We start from the raw sequence: 18,379 nt of genomic DNA on the forward strand, positions 1-18,379 counted from the left end.
GCCGTCATGCATAAATCGTGATACTCTGCACTCTTTGCAGAAGGAAATTAATCATTGTCTCAGCAAACAGTGAAAGTGGACTCATGTGTACTTTAGCCATTGTAACTATAGAGTGTGTAGTTTCTAACCCAACATACGTCATATTGTATGGACTTGACATGAGACAAAAATACAGCTTTGAAAACATACCGCTGTTGTCGTTTGAACTAAATCGACTGAACGTGTCTTTATAATTACCACTGAAAATTCCACTACAATGATTACCACTGTTTCATTAATCTTTTGGACAAGAACGTGATGTTCATTTTGGCATTTTAATCTCCCTATTGCTTGATGTTGAGGCACGTCACATTGTAATTTATGCAATGCAGCTGCTCAAGCGGAGCTGCAGACAACAAGAGAATAGTCATTTTAATTAAGGGGAGGCATTCAAAAACCAATCTCAACAGTTTATTTTTTTCCAAATGTACTGATATGTGATGAGCCGGAACCAAAGCAGATATATTTCTTTGGAATTCCTCCTAATGCTAAATATTTCATGTTGGTAATGCTCACCACTACCATAAGTAGACACTTCTCTTAATTTCTTCCAAAACAATCTAAGTTGCTGCTTTTTTTGACTGCTTGAGTACCTTAAAATGGATGCATGCTATAGTAGAAACATATTCATGTGCATGATTAAGCTTCGCCACAAAACCTCAAATACAATTTTCTCTATTTTCTTGTTAGATGTTTATGGGAATTCTATTAAGCTGTATTTTAAGCCTCTGAGAAATGGTTGACCCAGTGGAATCCTACAATCCCTGAATCCCAAAAAGCCAGAAAGTCCTGGGAATCTCTCAGTTGTTTGCAGTAAAAGAATACATGACTGGTGAAAATGTTTGGTAAGTTATAAATAAATTATTGACTATGAAAACCGGTGAGGACCTGAAAGTTAAACTAGTGAATAAAAGCACACACAAACAAAAATTTCAGAGTGAAAAGTGAGCAAAAAATGGACAAGAGACAGGGAACACTGATAACACTCAAGGAACAAAAAATACTGATAAACCGCTGGATATTAACCTCACAGCGTAATTTGCAGAAGACACTCATATTTCTATCCCTGCATTCATTCTGTTTGACTCCAGGGGAAGATTTAATGATATCCTGATATGAGGGGTTATAATTCATGATAAACTGTGTTCAATACTGTCGTGTTACCCATCCCTCCCAGGGATAATTTTCAGTTCGTATAATCGTCTTGTTCTTGGGCTTGTTATGAGGGAGTGAGCTAGCTGGTGGGGTGGAGATAATGTCCTCTTTTGTACACATTGCTTTCAGGGGGATACAGTTGTTTGTACAGCTGTTAAAAGACATGCACAATAGTTTTTAGAAAATTTACAATGTTGCTTCTTTTCTCAATCTCACAGTGAAGAGATTACCTGGCTGCCATAATCATAGCATATCATACAACAGATAACTGCAGCTAATCATTTCTCTTTCTCTGCTCATTTGAAAATGCCTAATTATAAAAGTACAGTCACATCAAATGAAGAAGACAAAAACCCATTTATTGGTTTTAAACATCAGAACAAGCAGCCATGTTCTTTTCATGCACAACCACAGATAATCATAACAACAGAGAATTAAAAACAACCTTTTAAATATTTGAAGCCTATTTGCACTTTAACACCTTACAGCAGTCGTGGTTGAAATTTCCAAATTCATGTGCACTAAAACCAGAAGAAATCAACTTCCTACAGTTAAAGGGGGAAAACATTTGGAAAGAAACATGGAAATAGGCAATAATAATGGAAATACACCATTCCAAGTAGTTTCTTCCAGCAGTTGTTTTTATAGAAAAAAAGGTTTGTGGTAATGCAAAATCCCTAACAGTTGCTTGAATAAATGCAAGGTGCAGAACAGGCCTGAGGAAAAGCAAACTTTGAATACAAATACACATCACACATTTTAAGACTTTTATTTTTATTTTTTCTCCTTTTATTTCTCAATCATGCACTACTTTGTGGTGGGCTATGGCATAAAATTCCAATAAAGTACACCAAAGTTTTTTTTGTAATGTGAAACTTTTCAGGCAGTGTGAATATTTTCGTGAGCCGCTTTACTTACAGCTGTTTATTTATTTAAAAATATGTAGCAAATAATGTGAGGGTCAAGTACAACACATTCTGTGATATTGTCAATGTAATTGTTGGCTTGCTAGTCAGCAGTGAAACCAAGGATATTAAATGCAAAACATGCGAAAAATCAAAGTTGGACAATTTAAAAGAGATTACTGGTGTGGTGGCAGCCGGGGGGGCTTAACTGAAAATAATTAGGTCCCCGTACAATCTTGGCTACCTCCGAAAAGGCAGCTGTAACAGTATCTGTAACAGGTCTGTTTGGGTTCTATCTTGCATCATTTTGGCATTTAATTTCTCTTGCTGAATGACTGCTGCTGCAGAAGGTATTATTCAGTTTTCAGCAATAAATAGTCTCCCCGGCTATGCTTTTTTACAAACTTTGACATTTAAGGAGATTTATACTTTGTAACATATTGCAAATATAATGTGTTCTCCCAGAATCATGTAAAATACACATTTGATAAAGCCCTGTCAGTTTGAATTTGAACTATGAGTCTTTATGGCATTATTATAATAATCATAAACATGAACATATAGTTGTTTGATTAACATGGCTGACTGTTAAAAAAGTTAAAACAATGGAAAAAAAAGTTGTCCATAATACAATATAAAGTCTCTAAAACTAGCATGCTGCAAAAAAAAGCATAATGCACATGTTAAAAATTACAAACCTCCTGTGTTCCTTTTGCAAAGGATTTTTTTAAATGACTTCCTGAAATCTTTATTGAAAATGGTGTATATAACAGGATTTAGTGAGCTGTTGCAGTAACCGAACCAGAAGAAGGTTTTAAACAGTGTCTCTGGGACGCAGCAGGTGTCACACACGGCGGTGAGCGAGTATGTGAAAAAAAAGGGGAACCAGCATAAAACAAACACTCCCATGACCACAGCCAGGACGAAGGTGAAGCGCCTCTCTCTGTACTGCCTTCCCTTCCACTTGCTCGATCTCACAGTGGACAGATCCTCCACCTTTGGACAAGTTTCTTTAGGTTTCACCTGAGTCACTTTGGAAGTTCTCCCACTCCTCTTTTTCCTCAAGGAACATAGATTTATTTCATTCCCATCAGAAGAGGATGGTTCTTCCTCCACATCCAATCCACAGACCTCTTCTCCATCTTTCAGTTCATCTCTGTCTTTTTTCTGTTTTTCTTGGGGGTCCATACCAAATTTTATGTTCTCTAAGTTACTATTCTCTTTTTGCCTCTCTCCTGGTGAGGTTCTTGTTCTTTTCTTAGCAACCTGGTAGATCCGGATATACACCATTATCATAATGACACAGGGTGCAAAGAAGGATGCAGTGCTTGAGAATATGATATACCATTTCACCTCATTGATCTTGCACACAAGATTGTCCCTTCCGCCCTCCTTCTTTGTCACCGTTATAAGCGAAGGGAATGAAATTAAGGCTGCAAGCAGCCAAACCAAACAGATTGTGCATTTAATCCTGTGAGGCGTCCGCTTCAGGTTGTACTCGATGGCTTTAGTCACAGACCAGTACCTGTCCAAGCTAATGGCACACAGGTGAACAATGGATGAAGTGCAAAATAGAACATCCAAAGCTAGGTGGATTTCACACCACACTGTACCAAAGTACCAGTAGCCCATGAGTTCCTTTGCTAAGGAGAAGGGCATCACTAAAGTGGAAACCAGAATGTCTGCACATGCCAGAGAGAGTAAAAACAAGTTCTGGGATGCCTTCAGGGCTCGGCTTGTGCTCACTGCAATCACTACCATGATGTTTCCAAACACAGTTAGTAAAATGAGTATGCCCACCAGGATGGTGAGCATCACCGATGTCTGCACAGTAAAAGGCTGTTTGCCAGGTAAAGTCTCATTTCTGCTGGTGAGGTTGAGACAGCCCATAAGGACGAGTCGTAGTGTCCAAAATAAGGTCTGAATTGTGCTCACTGCAAGCAGAGTGGAACCGTGAACTCCCACTGCCTATTCAGGGATTCCCTTCAATATCACAGCAACAGACAACGGTCTCTTCATTTTCCCGAGATTTCTGAAGGAGTAAAGGGTTTTATTCCTCCTTGAGAGTAAAAAGGATGAGCAAAAAAAATATTTTTGTTGGATTAAAAGACAAAAAAAGCTGTTAAAATTGATTCAATGCAGTCCAGTTATATTAATTATTTTGTTATAACTCAATGCTGATAATAAAAGTAAGAAATATGCATTCACCTACCTGTAAGTATAAAAATGCACATCTTAATCCACTGGAAGCTGTGTCATATATCACCCATTTTCCTTTAAGTTCTGGGCCAGGGAGGTCTTTTCATCTGTTGCAGTTGAAGTGAGGTGGGTGTTTTAAATGGGCTTCATCTGACACTATAGATCTGCGATACTGCCTCCACTTCAGTGAGATCAGGAATGGGCGGAGTTCAGCTTCTGGAGAGTTCAAAAGGGATTCTGTGCTGCGTCCAGAAGCCTAAATCATTGGTTGATTTGGAGGATAATTATGTTGTTGATTTATAGGAGCAATTTATGTGCACTATTAGATTAGTGTTGTATGAGTACACTCTGTATCGTTTTGTGGTTCTGTGTCATGAGCCAATCATATATCTTGAAAGAAAAATAATTGGAAATAATGGCTGTCTTTGGAGAGAGGATGGGGGTTATTAAGTCTTTCACTAATAGCAGGTCTATTGACATGCAATCTCACTCAGATGAATGTAATCTGGTTTTTAGGGCAGGACTACATTAATCAAAATAAATTAGTTTTATTAAATAATATACTAAGCTTTAATCAAGTAAGTCAGGTATGACTTTTATCATATTTTAAAATGATTATTTATGTCCAATTAAAGAATGTACAAATGGGATTATTTCGATTAAGATTTTAAGGATCATTGTTATTCTTGTGCTTCCCATCTGATTAAATATTTTTTCTACGGTTTCTTGGAAATTATGTAACTTTGCTTATTTTTTGCTGCACATCGTTTTACATAAAATGTGGTTCATTTTCATTTATTTGGTAATATGCAACACCTCTGTGTCGTAGTCTGGACTGATGGGTGACATTCTGGGTGAGTGAAGCTATTGTTGTCCCAGCCTTACTGCAATGCAGTGTCTTGCATAAGTATTTACTCTTGTAGGATTTTTCTACACTGTCACTTTACAGCTACAAACTCCACTGTCTCTGATTAGGATTTTATGTGATAGACCAACACCAACTAATTGATATTTGTGAAGTGGGAGGAAAATTACACATGGTAATTCACTTTTCTAATAATATTCTGAAAAGTGTGGTGTGCACTTATGTTGAGTAGGCCTATCGCTCGATTCAATACTCTGTCAAATCATCTTTTGCTGCAGTTATAGCTACATGCCTTTTGCATAATATTTCTAGCAGCTTCTCTCATTTACAGACTGAAAATATTACTTATTCTTCCTTCCAAGCTCAGTCAGATTTGGGGCAAAGTGGCTGTGAATAGTATTTTTCAAGTGTTTCAGTTGGAGAACTTTGACTGGGCCATTCTAACAAGTAAATGTGCTTTGATCTGAACTATTTCATTGTAGCTCTGGTAGTATGTTTACTGTCATTGTTCTCCTGGAATGTAAACCTTTACCACAATCTCAAGTCTTTTGCAGTCCGTAACAGGTTTTCCTTCTGGATTACCTTGTATTTAGTTCCATCCATGTGAACATCAGCTATGACCAGCTTCGAGGTATCTGCTGAAAGAAACCGTCCCCACAGCATGATGCTGCCATCATGTATCATTTTCAATTCTTCACAATTATGTTTTACTTTTTTTGGTCTATCACATAAAATCATAATAAATTACATTAAAGTTTGTGGTTGTAACGTAACAGATGTTATAATGATGTAATTTCTTTTGGAAGGCACTGTGTTTCAGCTAAAAGTGTAGCGGAAATGTGGGGGTTTTACTTTTGACCACTTACACAGCCATCTACATGCAGTCATCTCTGCCATTTTGTAAGGGGTGTGGCAAGTTAAATACGACTTTATACTTCAACACTTTAACATGTTTAAAGAGTGCAAAGCTATAAAGAAACAACGTTATCTTATTGGAATGTGTCTTTGAGTATGTATCGCAGCTTATGAACCATGTTTTTTTTTTTTTCATGCAGTTACGAGAAAAGTTTTTTCAGTCCAAAATCAAAGCGAGACTGAAGATGCGATGACCAGCCGATAGGGGCGGGGCGGGGCGCTGGTGTGCCTCTTGAACAGTGTATTATCGCCCGGGATTTTCTTTTTTTTTTTTACGGGTTTCCGGTGTGCTATTCAACATACAGAAGGAAGAAGAGCACGTTACAAAAATTAAATCTTCGGCTTTAGGAGAAATATTTGACTTTGAATCTAATTTATTTACAATTTATTAGGCGAGCGTATTGGAACAAAGGTAACACCACACACAACCCATCTTTTTGTTGCTGTTTTTTCTCTATGGCTCTTAGCTAGCGTTAGCCTCCTTATGTTAGACGTACGTCGAGGAAAAGGCCTTGCTAACTGTGTTAGCTCTGTGCTAACGTTCATGTTTTAGTTGACGCATACTTCAACGTGTTATGTAGGTTTTCGTAAAGCGGTATTTTAAAAAAAGTCTTGAATGTGATTTATAATACACAATCCGCCAGCTAGACGAAAACAGGTTAACGTCGCATTTTGTTTTGTTTTAGCGCACAAATGTCTGAGGAGCTGGTGAAACAGTTGAGCAGCTACAAGGCACAGCTACAGCAAGTAGAAGTTGCCTTATCAACTGACCCAGATAATGAAGACCTCCTAAAACTTCAGAAGGACTTGCAGGTTTGTGTCCTTATTTCATCCGACTGGCTTCCTGAAAAGTGTTAACTGTTAAAAGTTTTTTACATCACTACAAAGAGATTCGGACATCATGTTTGTTGATATGCTGTCTCGTCCGGGTTTTATGGTTGTAGTGGCACAAGGAGGCTGAACAATCTTTATCTGTAGTAGGTGTCATCAACACAAGAGGACACCATAGCTTTTCATAGTGATGGAAGCGATGTAGCAAAGAATTAAAACGTGTCTGTCAGTCATCATTTGAAAGAAATGGAACATTTCCAATAAATCCATCCATCCATTTATGTATGTACTCTTTAATCCACCCAATTCTTCTGTTTGTCCACAAATTCTTCCATCTGTTTATTATCCATCAATCCTTATTTCCTTTATTCTTACTTTCTTTCCATCCTGTCATCCTTCCTTCCCACCTTTTCATCTTTCATCCTGTCTTCATCCTTTTCTTTTTCATTGTCTGTGGATTTTGGAGATTTAGCTAATCTAAATAGATGTAGCTGCCATAAACAGAGACAAAAAAACACCAGACAACTCTGGTTATTTCAGTGTTGAACACTGTATTATGTTGTGAAAATGTGTAGGAACCCTGGATTGAATACTTTTACAAACCATTTGCTACTTTGGGCATTTTTGCTTGGTGTAAAACATCCATTTTGTGTCTTACTTTGAGAAAATGTTGTGTATCATAACTTTCCTGTTTTGTGTTGTTCTAAAAAAAACCACATGGACAACAAAATTAGGGCTGCACAGTGTCTTCTTCCCCTAGGCTGTTACTCTAATGGACTCTTTACCGTCAGAGTTCCAGAACCACACCATGCATACTTGGACTGATCTCACATTATCTTCTCTGTAAAGTCACTTGTGTATATATGTACGTTTTTAAAGATATTTTTTATTTACATTTATATGGGGGGGACAAATCTTTACTGAGAGCAACGTGTTGTGGAGTCACATTCCTTGTTTGTGTCACAAACTTGGCAATAAAGCTGAAATCTGATTCTGATAACGAAGCAGTCTTTCTGCTTTAGATTCTAATTAAGCGTAGACCCCAGATAGTATGTAGTATATTTAGCTGAGGAAAAATATAAAATTCATTATTTCCCTCTCAATTAATTTTGTTGAAATTGTTGCATCTGGCTTCATCTGCTGTTTTGGCAAATAAACAATGTAGTTGTAGTTTCTTAATGACTTTACCAGGACATCTTAATGCCCTGCTAAGATTATTTCTGTTCCATTTAGCAGCAGACATCACCAAACATTATACTGGCATAGAGAGCCTCCGTGTATGGAACATATTAATTGCAGTCTAAGCAGTTATTTGCCACATTTTTATTCCATGCAGTTTTACTATAATTTTTATGTATTAGTGATATATATCATAGAGCCCCAATACAAATATCATGTTTACATGTCAGTCAGTCATTTTCTACCGCTTCTTCAATAGTGGGTCGCAGGGAAGCTGGTGCCTATCTCCAGCAGTCTACGGGCAAGAGGCAGAATACACTCTGGACAGGTCGCCAGTCCATCGCAGGGCAACACAGAGACACACAGGACAAACAACCATGCACACGCTCACTCACACCTAAGGGCGATTTAGAGAGACCAATTAACCTAACAGTAATTTTTTTGGAGTGTGGGAGGAAGCAGGAGTACCTGGTGAGAACCCACACATGCATGGGGAAAACATGCAAACTCCATGCAGAAAGACCCCCGGCCAGGAGTTGAACCCAGGACCGACGTTCTTGCTGCTACCAACTGCGCCACTGTGCTTTTTACATGTTAGGTGTCAGAAATATTTTTTTTAGAAGTTTGAAAATAAGGTAAGTTTGCGACTGAAGTCTTGTGAGCCACAAACATGAATAGTTTCCAAGACAGAAATTAGTACAGTTCAGGAAATCCGAATGAATTGAAAATCTACAAAAATATGTGACATTATCTAACTGCTTTTATTTCTAACAGAAAAACACCAGTTATGTGTATAATTATAATTATGTTTACTGCTTGCATAATCTGATGATAATTATTGGTTATTATAAAAATTACTATAGCAGAGCACTTATTTATCTGCAGCAGGTCACCTTTTGTTTTTCATTAGCTATGTTTACATGCGCAAAATTTTCTTAATCTGATTCAAATTTATTCAGATTGTACAAAAAAAACGAAACCGAATACACCGTTAATATGGGCATCAAATCTAATAATCCTCCAATATTCAGGTCATGACTTGTGTTTACATGCACCACTCTTATTTTAGAATATGAGCACTCTGACATGCGCAGAGTTTCGAAACTTAGAACTATTGCGGAAGAAGTACTACTTCCACCTGTGCTAAAAAAAAAAAACAACAAACGAGGAAATGTGTTTGTTTTGCGTCTCCGGAATGGCCCCATGCCAGGTTCTGAGAGCGATTAAGGCATTATTGCTTTCCATAATTAAGATACAGGCTTGGCAACACATGATGTTGCTGTTCCTGCGTTAGAGGATGAGAGAGCGGGAGGAACAAGTTTACGTTTTGCCACTAAGGGTGGGAGCGTGTCATATACAGTACATGCTCAGTCAGGTTAGTTTGTCCTAATCAGAGTGAGACGATAGGAACAAGTGTCTACATGGACGGGGTCCTGATTGTGGATCGGCATAAGCCATCCCTCTTGTTCGGAATATAATTTCTTTCCATTTGAGCTAGATCAGATAAGAAATATTCCTTATTGTGCAGAATATCATTCCTTTTAGCTGTTCAGCTTGTTATAGAGTCTCACAACTACAGGGGTTGGACAATGAAACTGAAACACCTGTCATTTTAGTGAGGGAGGTTTCATGGCTAAATTGGACCAGCCTGGTAGCCAGTCTTCATTGATTGCACATTGCACCAGTAAGAGCAGAGTGTGAAGGTTCAATTAGCAGGGTAAGATCACAGTTTTACTCAAAATATTGAAATGCACACAACATTATGGGTGACATACCAGAGTTCAAAAGAGGACAAATTGTTGGTGCACGTCTTGCTGGCGCATCTGTGACCAAGACAACAAGTCTTTGTGATGTATCAAGAGCCACGGCATCCAGGGTAATGTCAGCATACCACCAAGAAGGACGAACCACATCCAACAGGATTAACTGTGGACGCAAGAGGAAGCTGTCTGAAAGGGATGTTCAGGTGCTAACCCGGATTGTATCCAAAAAACATAAAACCACGGCTGCCCACATCACGGCAGAATTAAATGTGCACCTCATCTCTCCTGTTTCCACCAGAACTGTCCGTCAGGAGCTCCACAGGGTCAATATACAGGTGCTTCTCAAAATATTAGCATATTGTGATAAAGTTCATTATTTTCCATAATGTCATCATGAAAATTGAACATTCATATATTTTAGATTCATTGCACACTAACTGAAATATATCAGGTCTTTTATTGTCTTAATATGGATGATTTTGGCATACAGCTCATGAAAACCCAAAATTTCTATCTCACAAAATTAGCATATTTCATCCGACCAATAAAAGAAAAGTGTTTTTAATACAAAAAACGTCAACCTTCAAATAATCATGTACAGTTATGCACTCAATACTTGGTCGGGAATCCTTTTGCAGAAATGACTGCTTCAATGCGGCGTGGCATGGAGGCAATCAGCCTGTGGCACTGCTGAGGTCTTATGGAGGCCCTGGATGCTTCAATATCGGCCTTTAGCTCATCCAGAGTGTTGGGTCTTGAGTCTCTCAACGTTCTCTTCACAATATCCCACAGATTCTCTATGGGGTTCAGGTCAGGAGAGTTGGCAGGCCAATTGAGCACAGTGATACCATGGTCAGTAAACCATTTACCAGTGGTTTTGGCACTGTGAGCAGGTGCCAGGTCGTGCTGAAAAATGAAATCTTCATCTCCATAAAGCTTTTCAGTAGATGGAAGCATGAAGTGCTCCAAAATCTCCTGATAGCTAGCTACATTGACCCTGCCCTTGATAAAACACAGTGGACCAACACCAGCAGCTGACACGGCACCCCAGACCATCACTGACTGTGGGTACTTGACACTGGACTTCTGGCATTTTGGCATTTCCTTCTCCCCAGTCTTCCTCCAGACTCTGGCACCTTGATTTCCGAATGACATGCAGAATTTGCTTTCATCGGAAAAAAGTACTTTGGACCACTGAGCAACAGTCCAGTGCTGCTTCTCTGTAGCCCAGGTCTGGGGAATGCGGCAGCTGTAGCCCATTTCCTGCACACGCCTGTGGTGGCTCTGGATGTTTCTACTCCAGACTCAGTCCACTGCTTCCGCAGGTCCCAGAAGGTCTGGAATCGGCCCTTCTCCACAATCTTCCTCAGGGTCCGGTCACCTCTTCTCGTTGTGCAGCGTTTTCTGCCACACTTTTTCCTTCTCACAGACTTCCCACTGAGGTGCCTTGATACAGCACTCTGGGAACAGCCTATTCGTTCAGAAATTTATTTCTGTGTCTTACCCTCTTGCTTGAGGGTGTCAATAGTGGCCTTCTGGACAGCAGTCAGGTCGGCAGTCTTACCCATGATTGGGGTTTTGAGTGATGAACCAGGCTGGGAGTTTTAAAGGCCTCAGGAATCTTTTGCAGGTGTTTAGAGTTAACTCGTTGATTCAGATGATTAGGTTCATAGCTCGTTTAGAGACCCTTTTAATGATATGCTAATTTTGTGAGATAGGAATTTTGGGTTTTCATGAGCTGTATGTCAAAATCATCCGTATTAAGACAATAAAAGACCTGAAATATTTCAGTTAGTGTGCAATGAATCTAAAATATATGAATGTTAAATTTTCATCATGACATTATGGAAAATAATGAACTTTATCACAATATGCTAATATTTTGAGAAGCACCTGTACACGGCCGGGCTGCTATGGCCAAACCTTTGGTCACTCATACCAATGCCAAACGTTGGTTTCAATGGTGCAAGGAGCACAAATCTTGGGCTGTGGACAATGTGAAACATGTATTGTTCTCTGATGAGTCCACCTTTACTGTTTTCCCCACATCAGGGAGAGTTGCGGTGTGGAGAAGCCCCAAAGAAGCGTACCACCCAGACTGTTGCATGCCCAGAGTGAAGCATGGGGGTGGATCAGTGATGGTTTGGGCTGCCATATCATGGCATTCCCTTGGCCCAATACTTGTGCTAGAATGACGCGTCACTGCCAAGGACTACCGAACCATTCTTGAGGACCATGTGCATCCAATGGTTCAAACATCCTGAAGGCGGTGCTGTGTATCAGGATGACAATGCACCAATACACACAGCAAGACTGGTGAAAGATTGGTTTGATGAACATGAAAGTGAAGTTGAACATCTCCCATGGTCTGCACAGTCACCAGATCTAAATATTATTGAGCCACTTTGGGGTGTTTTGGAGGAGCAAGTCAGGAAACGTTTTCCTTCACCAGTATCACGTAGTGACCTGGCCACTATCCTGCAAGAAGAATGGCTTAAAATCCCTCTGACCACTGTGCAGGACTTGTATATGTCATTCCCAAGACGAATTGACGCTATATTGGCCGCAAAAGGAGGCCCTACACCATACTAATAAATTATTGTGGTCTAAAACCAGGTGTTTCAGTTTCATTGTCCAACCCCTGTATAACACACTGATATTAGCCATTTAATTAGTTGAACTATCTGCTTTGGCCTTCTGTTGGCGATAAAGCAGACATTCTATTTGTTGCCTTGCAGTGATGGTAATTACGTTAAGAGTGAGGGGTCGTGATTGCTCTTTGTTTTGAGGTTGTTTTTGGTTTTTTTTGCCTATGAAATAGTGCCAAACATCTACATTTCTTTCATGTAATTGAGAAAAAAGTATAGTATGTGTCTTTCAACTAGCTGACTAGCAGAGCAACAGGTGAGGAAGGAGCAGCGCTGTGTTACTTCATGCTTAGCTCAGCTGCAGAAAACTCCAGCAATCCAGCTTTTTCTGTGGCATCTCATTAAACAGACTTTAACCTTTAGGTTTAAACAATTTAGAAGTTTTTAAACCATTACTTTTGAAATCCTATAGATTTAATAAACTGTATTATTAACTTGAAATATTGTGTACACATGAAATGATTGATGATATGGAACTGTTTGAATAGGGGGAAGTTGGAAGTAATTATATTGCTTAACCTAATGAGAGCATCTGACTTCCTGTAAACATTGTTTTGTTTTTGGTTCTTTTGCAGGAAGTCATCGATCTGACTAAAGATCTCCTGACTTCACAGCCCGCTGATGGGGCTTCCAGCACCAGTGGTTCAGAATCAGTTCCTGTGAAGCTGAGCTGGAAAGTGGGTGACAGATGTATGGCTGCGTGGAGTCAGGATAGCCAGTGAGTTTTAACGTCTTCTTTGTTGTACCATTTTAAAAGCCTTGAGCCAGTGTAAATATCTTCAAAACTATATTATGACATTCAGTTGCATTTCGTTTATACTACTGGTGTTTTCCTTTCTTCTTATGTAATTTGATTATGTTGTTCTATAGAGCGTGTGTCTTTGGAATGTATATATTTAGTGCATAGTTGAGACATTTAAAAAGAAACCTTTTTCTTATAAAACAAAATGCAGTTTATTAAATTGACATGGAATTCATTAGTGATTAGTTAATTACTAAGTACTGAACATTGCCTATTAACTAGACCTTGAGTCTTTGGCTCATACTCACCTGCTTACAGACGTGATCTTTTGACAGGGTTTATGAAGCTGAGATTGAGGAGATAGACCGAGAGAATGGCACTGCTGCCATTACGTTCATTGAATACGGGAACGCTGAAGTGATTCCTCTGCAGAACCTCAAAGCAGTGGAGGAAGGGAAACGATCAGAGGAGGATGGTGCAAAATCCAAGTCAAGGTAAAGAACAATCTCCTCTGTCATGTTTATGGTTCTACATTGAAATCTGTGAAAGCCCTGCATTACTGACACTTTAAATTTTGCTTCCCCCAAAAAATAAGATATGATTTTGTCTCCTACAACCTCTAAACACAGAGCTTGTTTTCTTTAGGTTTCTTTAAAGATGGGCTAGCCTCTCCTTGACCTGCAAGCGTGACAAAGGCTGTGTTTAGGGGGTACAAAGTGACTGAAGCAGTATGCTCTGTTCATAACAGGATATTAAGATTCTTTTACTTGGAAAAAGTTCAGTGTAAATATTTGAATAAAATGTCAAAAACACTTGTAGCTTTCACATCGTTAATCAGGACAGTATAAGACGAAGAGCACAGGTCTAGGCTTTGTTTTTGTAGCACATCTAAAACATTAGTTGACCAAAGTCCTTTTACAAAGTGAAAAATCACCAGTGCCTTCATTGCAGTTTAATAAAACAACAAACTATTAGCAGATACAAGAATTTACAGAATATTAATTAAAATTCTCTGCTCAACTGGACCTAAAGGCAAGGAATAGTGATGGGATTTTAAAATATTCTTAAAATGATTAACAGTTTATTCAGCTCTGATGTGCACAAGCAGGTGGTTCCACAGATCAGGCGCCACCACTGACAAGGCTCTGTCCTCTTTGGTTTTGACTCTAGATTTACGGATGTCCAACAACAATTGATTTGTGCACCTTAATGCTCTGGGTGGAGTGTAGGGGCACAGAATATCAGAGAAATATGGTGGTGCCCATACCATTAAGACTCTTAAAAGAGCAATAAAACTTTGAACTGGAGCCTGAAATGAGCATTACACGGCCAGTGTCAAACGTTACACACATCTGTTGCAAAATGTTTTTGGCGGCATAAAAAAAAACATGCATTAGTCGCACCGTTGTATAGGCCGCAGTGTTCAAAGTGTGTGAAAAAAGTAGCGGCTTATAGTCCGAAATTTACGGTATGTCATATGTTTGTCCTCTTTCTTTGGACTGGCTTTGGTTGTGCAATACGCGCTTGCTTCTTGGAGCGGATTAGAGCTCTTCCACCACAAATAAGTACTTGAACGAATGGTGGCAAAGTGTGGAGTGGAGACCGACGACGTGTAAATCCGGGGTAAAATTGACAGCGTGCTAGGGGCTTTTCTTTTTCTTGAGATGGTATAAATTTCACACACATGAAGGGTGTCTTTTATACACATTACTCATAAAAATATAGGGATATTCAGCTTCCGGGTTAAATTGGAGGAGTCACAGAAAGTTATGGAAGTGGAGGTCCATCTGCCACATCCCACACTGACGACTGCTTCATTGTGAACATTGCCCTGCGGAACCGGATGATGAGTGCCTCTCACCACCCTTAAATGGACCTGGAGTTGAGAGGCACCCAAGTGTCATGTCAGACAATTGGAAACAATTTACATCACTGTGGTCTGCATGCTAGATGACCTGCAAGGGTATCTGACCACACCGCCAGGCACAGGCATCATCGTCTTCCATGGGCCAGTGAGCATTTACGCTGGACGAGGGACCAGTGGGCCTCAGTGCTGTTCTCTGATTATTTAATTCAGATTGAGCAGAGATGATGTTAGAGATGTCAAGGACAGTGCTATGCATCAGCCACTGTTGTCTAGACAATACAGAACCAGCCTACAGTTTGTGAATGGTAAAGTGAGGAGCCCAAACTACCTGATTAACATCATTACTCTTGTCATTGCGGCCCTGCCTGAAGATCACAGGTCTAATTTCATCTTCATGGAAAACAAAGCTCCAGCTCATTGAGGTCGCATCATTAAAGAACGACTGCTGTAGACTGGGGTACCTCGAATGGAATGGCCTACATCTTCTCCAGACCCGAATCCCCTAGAAAAGCTCATGGATCAACCAAGTCGCCATCTAGAGGCTGGTAACTCTGTACGCCAGAACCTCAATGACCTGATCGCCCCACAAGAAGAGCTGGGTGCAATGCCTCAGCAGACAATAGGTTGACATTTTAACAGCCCGAAGCGTCGTCGTCAAGCTGTAATTGATGCTCAAACACATGACACATTATTGAGACATTAACGTATCTTGTTGTGCTCTACCCACCACGGTTATTGGCTTTTCTTTCAATAAATTCTTTATGGTGAGGAAATCACCATTACATGCTTCTGCTTAAGTGCCTTACATCCATGATATAATATCACTGTAGCCATGAACATTTTACCTTATCCATGAATTTCATCCGAAAGCCAAATATCCCTCAACTCTCTGAGTAGTGTATATACAATTTATTCTTAGACAGCGGTGTTTAAAAATAGTTCTGGATTGGCTCTGCATAGCTAAATGAACGTTTAGATGTTCTTTACAGTTTTTGTTTAATAGTATATTACTGTAATTAATCTGTTTTGTTTATATTATTATATTTGTGTACAGGGTCTGCCACTAGTTTCAATGAATTCAGAAATTGCAATTTCCGATCTGTGGTGTAAAAAGTTTTTTTTCCCTCTTCCATCCGGTGGTTTTCTAGAAAAGAGCAAATAGCAGAGCAGCGAGAGTATAAGAAGAAGAAAGCCCAGAAAAAGGTCCAGAGGATGAAGGAGTTGGAGCAAGAGAGGGAGGAGCAAAAGTCAAAGTGGCAACAGTTCAATAACAAAGCTTACTCAAAGAACAAGAAAGGACAAGTAAGAGTTTTTAATGCTTTTCTTCGTTTTTTGTGTTGTCATAATTTCTTTTACAGAAATCCGTTAATCAGTTTTGTTTAATTCCTTGTAGGTAAAGAGGAGCATATTTGCCTCCCCAGAAAGCGTAAATGGAAAGGTTGGAGTGGGAACGTGCGGTATTGCAGACAAACCTATGACCCAGTACAACGACACGTCCAAGTACAATGTCAGACATCTAATGCCACAGTGATCTAATATATTCTGTATATAATAATCCACTGTATACTAGCCGTAATAGTGCTTTCTGTTGTGTTTCTACATGATTAAAGTCCCTCAAGTTATGAAAGCTTTTAAAGGAACTGGTTGGACATCAGTGTTTAAAATATTGCTGTAGTTTCCTTGTATATTATATAGGCTCAACTAAAACGATTGACACGAGTGATTTCTCCATCACTGGAACGAGGTCTCCTGTTGTCTGAGAACATGTTCTGGAAAAACTGCAGTTTGAGGTTTGTACTTATTTTTGGATGAAGCAAAATCTCTTCTAAGACGTGTATTAACTTTTGATTTGGAGTGTACATTCAATGCTGGATTGTTAAATTCTCATCAAGAATAGAAAGAGGTTCTGATTATTAATTATGTTGAGGATTTGGAATGACTAACTTGACATTTTAATTTCTGTATATATATATATAAAACAGTGAAATAAACATGGTTTTGTTTTCATTTTTTAGAAAAATGCTGTCGTCTTGATACTTTTTCTCATTGTGTTTTGGTTTTAGAACCTGTAGATGGCAGCAAAGACTTTTACACTCATTCAGGAGCTGTACAATTAAGCTAAAATATGAAGCTTCAGGGCCTTTTTGGGGATGCCCAACAACAAGAGAGTCTATACTGTTAGAGTTACAGCATCTCGAGTTCAAATCGTGGCGAACCTAATTACTGAGCTACGTTTCAGTCCTTTCTCTCCTTAGCCCAGGAAAGATGCTTTTGACATCTCTGGTCAAGAGTGGCTTAACACAAGGATTTCAGCCCATGTCTTGGATACAACTGTGTTGCTCTTGAAGCTCTGAATTTAACTGTAGTCCACATGTTATGAATCTCCCCACGACTCTTGAATGGTCTTTGCTTCACAATCCCCTCAAGGCTTCAGTAATCCCTGTTGACTGTTGGGCTTTTTCCACCAGACTTTTTTTTTTCTCTAAACTTTACAGTAATATACTTTGATATACAGGTCCTTCTCAAAAAATTAGCATATTGTGATAAAGTTCATTATTTTCCATAATGTAATGATGAAAATTTAACATTCATATATTTTAGATTAATTGCACACTAACTGAAATATTTCAGGTCTTTTATTGTCTTAATACAGATGATTTTGGCATACAGCTCATGAAAACCCAAAATTCCTATCTCACAAAATTAGCATATTTAATCCGACCAATAAAAGAAAAGTGTTTTTAATACAAAAAACGTCAACCTTCAAATAATCATGTACAGTTATGCACTCAATACTTGGTCGGGAATCCTTTTACAGAAATGACTGCTTCAATGCGGCGTGGCATGGAGGCAATCAGCCTGTGGCACTGCTGAGGTCTTATGGAGGCCCAGGATGCTTCAATAGCGGCCTTTAACTCATCCAGAGTGTTGGGTCTTGAGTCTCTCAACGTTCTCTTCACAATATCCCACAGATTCTCTATGGGGTTCAGGTCAGGAGAGTTGGCAGGCCAATTGAGCACAGTGATACCATGGTCAGTAAACCATTTACCAGTGGTTTTGGCACTGTGAGCAGGTGCCAGGTCGTGCTGAAAAATGAAATCTTCATCTCCATAAAGCTTTTCAGCAGATGGAAGCATGAAGTGCTCCAAAATCTCCTGATAGCTAGCTGCATTGACCCTGCCCTTGATAAAACACAGTGGACCAACACCAGCAGCTGACACGGCACCCCAGACCATCACTGACTGTGGGTACTTGACACTGGACTTCTGGC

The 18,379-nt window shown here is 39.3% G+C and overlaps 2 protein-coding genes across 2 annotated transcripts; one reads left to right on the top strand and one right to left on the bottom strand.

Annotated features, from left to right (window-relative positions):
• Nucleotides 1-1,662: 1,662 nt before the first annotated feature.
• Nucleotides 1,663-4,435, bottom strand: LOC124859459 (alpha-2A adrenergic receptor-like). The gene is made up of 2 exons (XM_047352248.1): nucleotides 4,312-4,435; nucleotides 1,663-4,158 (listed from the first exon to the last, which is right to left on the bottom strand). The coding sequence occupies exon 2, from the start codon at nucleotides 3,987-3,989 to the stop codon at nucleotides 2,790-2,792; it is 1,200 nt and encodes a 399-aa protein (XP_047208204.1). The 5' UTR covers nucleotides 3,990-4,158; nucleotides 4,312-4,435; the 3' UTR covers nucleotides 1,663-2,789.
• Nucleotides 4,436-6,334: 1,899 nt separating this feature from the next.
• On the top strand, nucleotides 6,335-17,099 carry smndc1 (survival motor neuron domain containing 1). The gene is made up of 6 exons (XM_047350706.1): nucleotides 6,335-6,490; nucleotides 6,765-6,891; nucleotides 13,075-13,217; nucleotides 13,577-13,735; nucleotides 16,257-16,410; nucleotides 16,502-17,099. Exons 2-6 carry the CDS (start codon nucleotides 6,772-6,774, stop codon nucleotides 16,637-16,639), a joined length of 714 nt encoding a protein of 237 aa, XP_047206662.1. The 5' UTR covers nucleotides 6,335-6,490; nucleotides 6,765-6,771; the 3' UTR covers nucleotides 16,640-17,099.
• Nucleotides 17,100-18,379: the final 1,280 nt, after the last annotated feature.

Source organism: Girardinichthys multiradiatus, chromosome 22, assembly GCF_021462225.1.
Source record: "Girardinichthys multiradiatus isolate DD_20200921_A chromosome 22, DD_fGirMul_XY1, whole genome shotgun sequence".
NCBI classification, from domain to species: Eukaryota; Metazoa; Chordata; class Actinopteri; order Cyprinodontiformes; family Goodeidae; genus Girardinichthys; species Girardinichthys multiradiatus.

What these genes read in the sequence shown, in the direction of transcription:
- smndc1 (XM_047350706.1), top strand. Translation starts at nt 6,772, where the DNA reads ATGTCTGAGGAGCTGGTGAAACAGTTGAGCAGCTACAAGGCACAGCTA. An exon ending in AACTTCAGAAGGACTTGCAG is followed by an intron (nt 6,892 to 13,074) that starts GTTTGTGTCCTT and finishes GTTCTTTTGCAG; the next exon opens with GAAGTCATCGATCTGACTAA. An exon ending in GCGTGGAGTCAGGATAGCCA is followed by an intron (nt 13,218 to 13,576) that starts GTGAGTTTTAAC and finishes ATCTTTTGACAG; the next exon opens with GGTTTATGAAGCTGAGATTG.
- LOC124859459 (XM_047352248.1), bottom strand. Translation starts at nt 3,989, where the DNA reads ATGGGCTGTCTCAACCTCACCAGCAGAAATGAGACTTTACCTGGCAAA.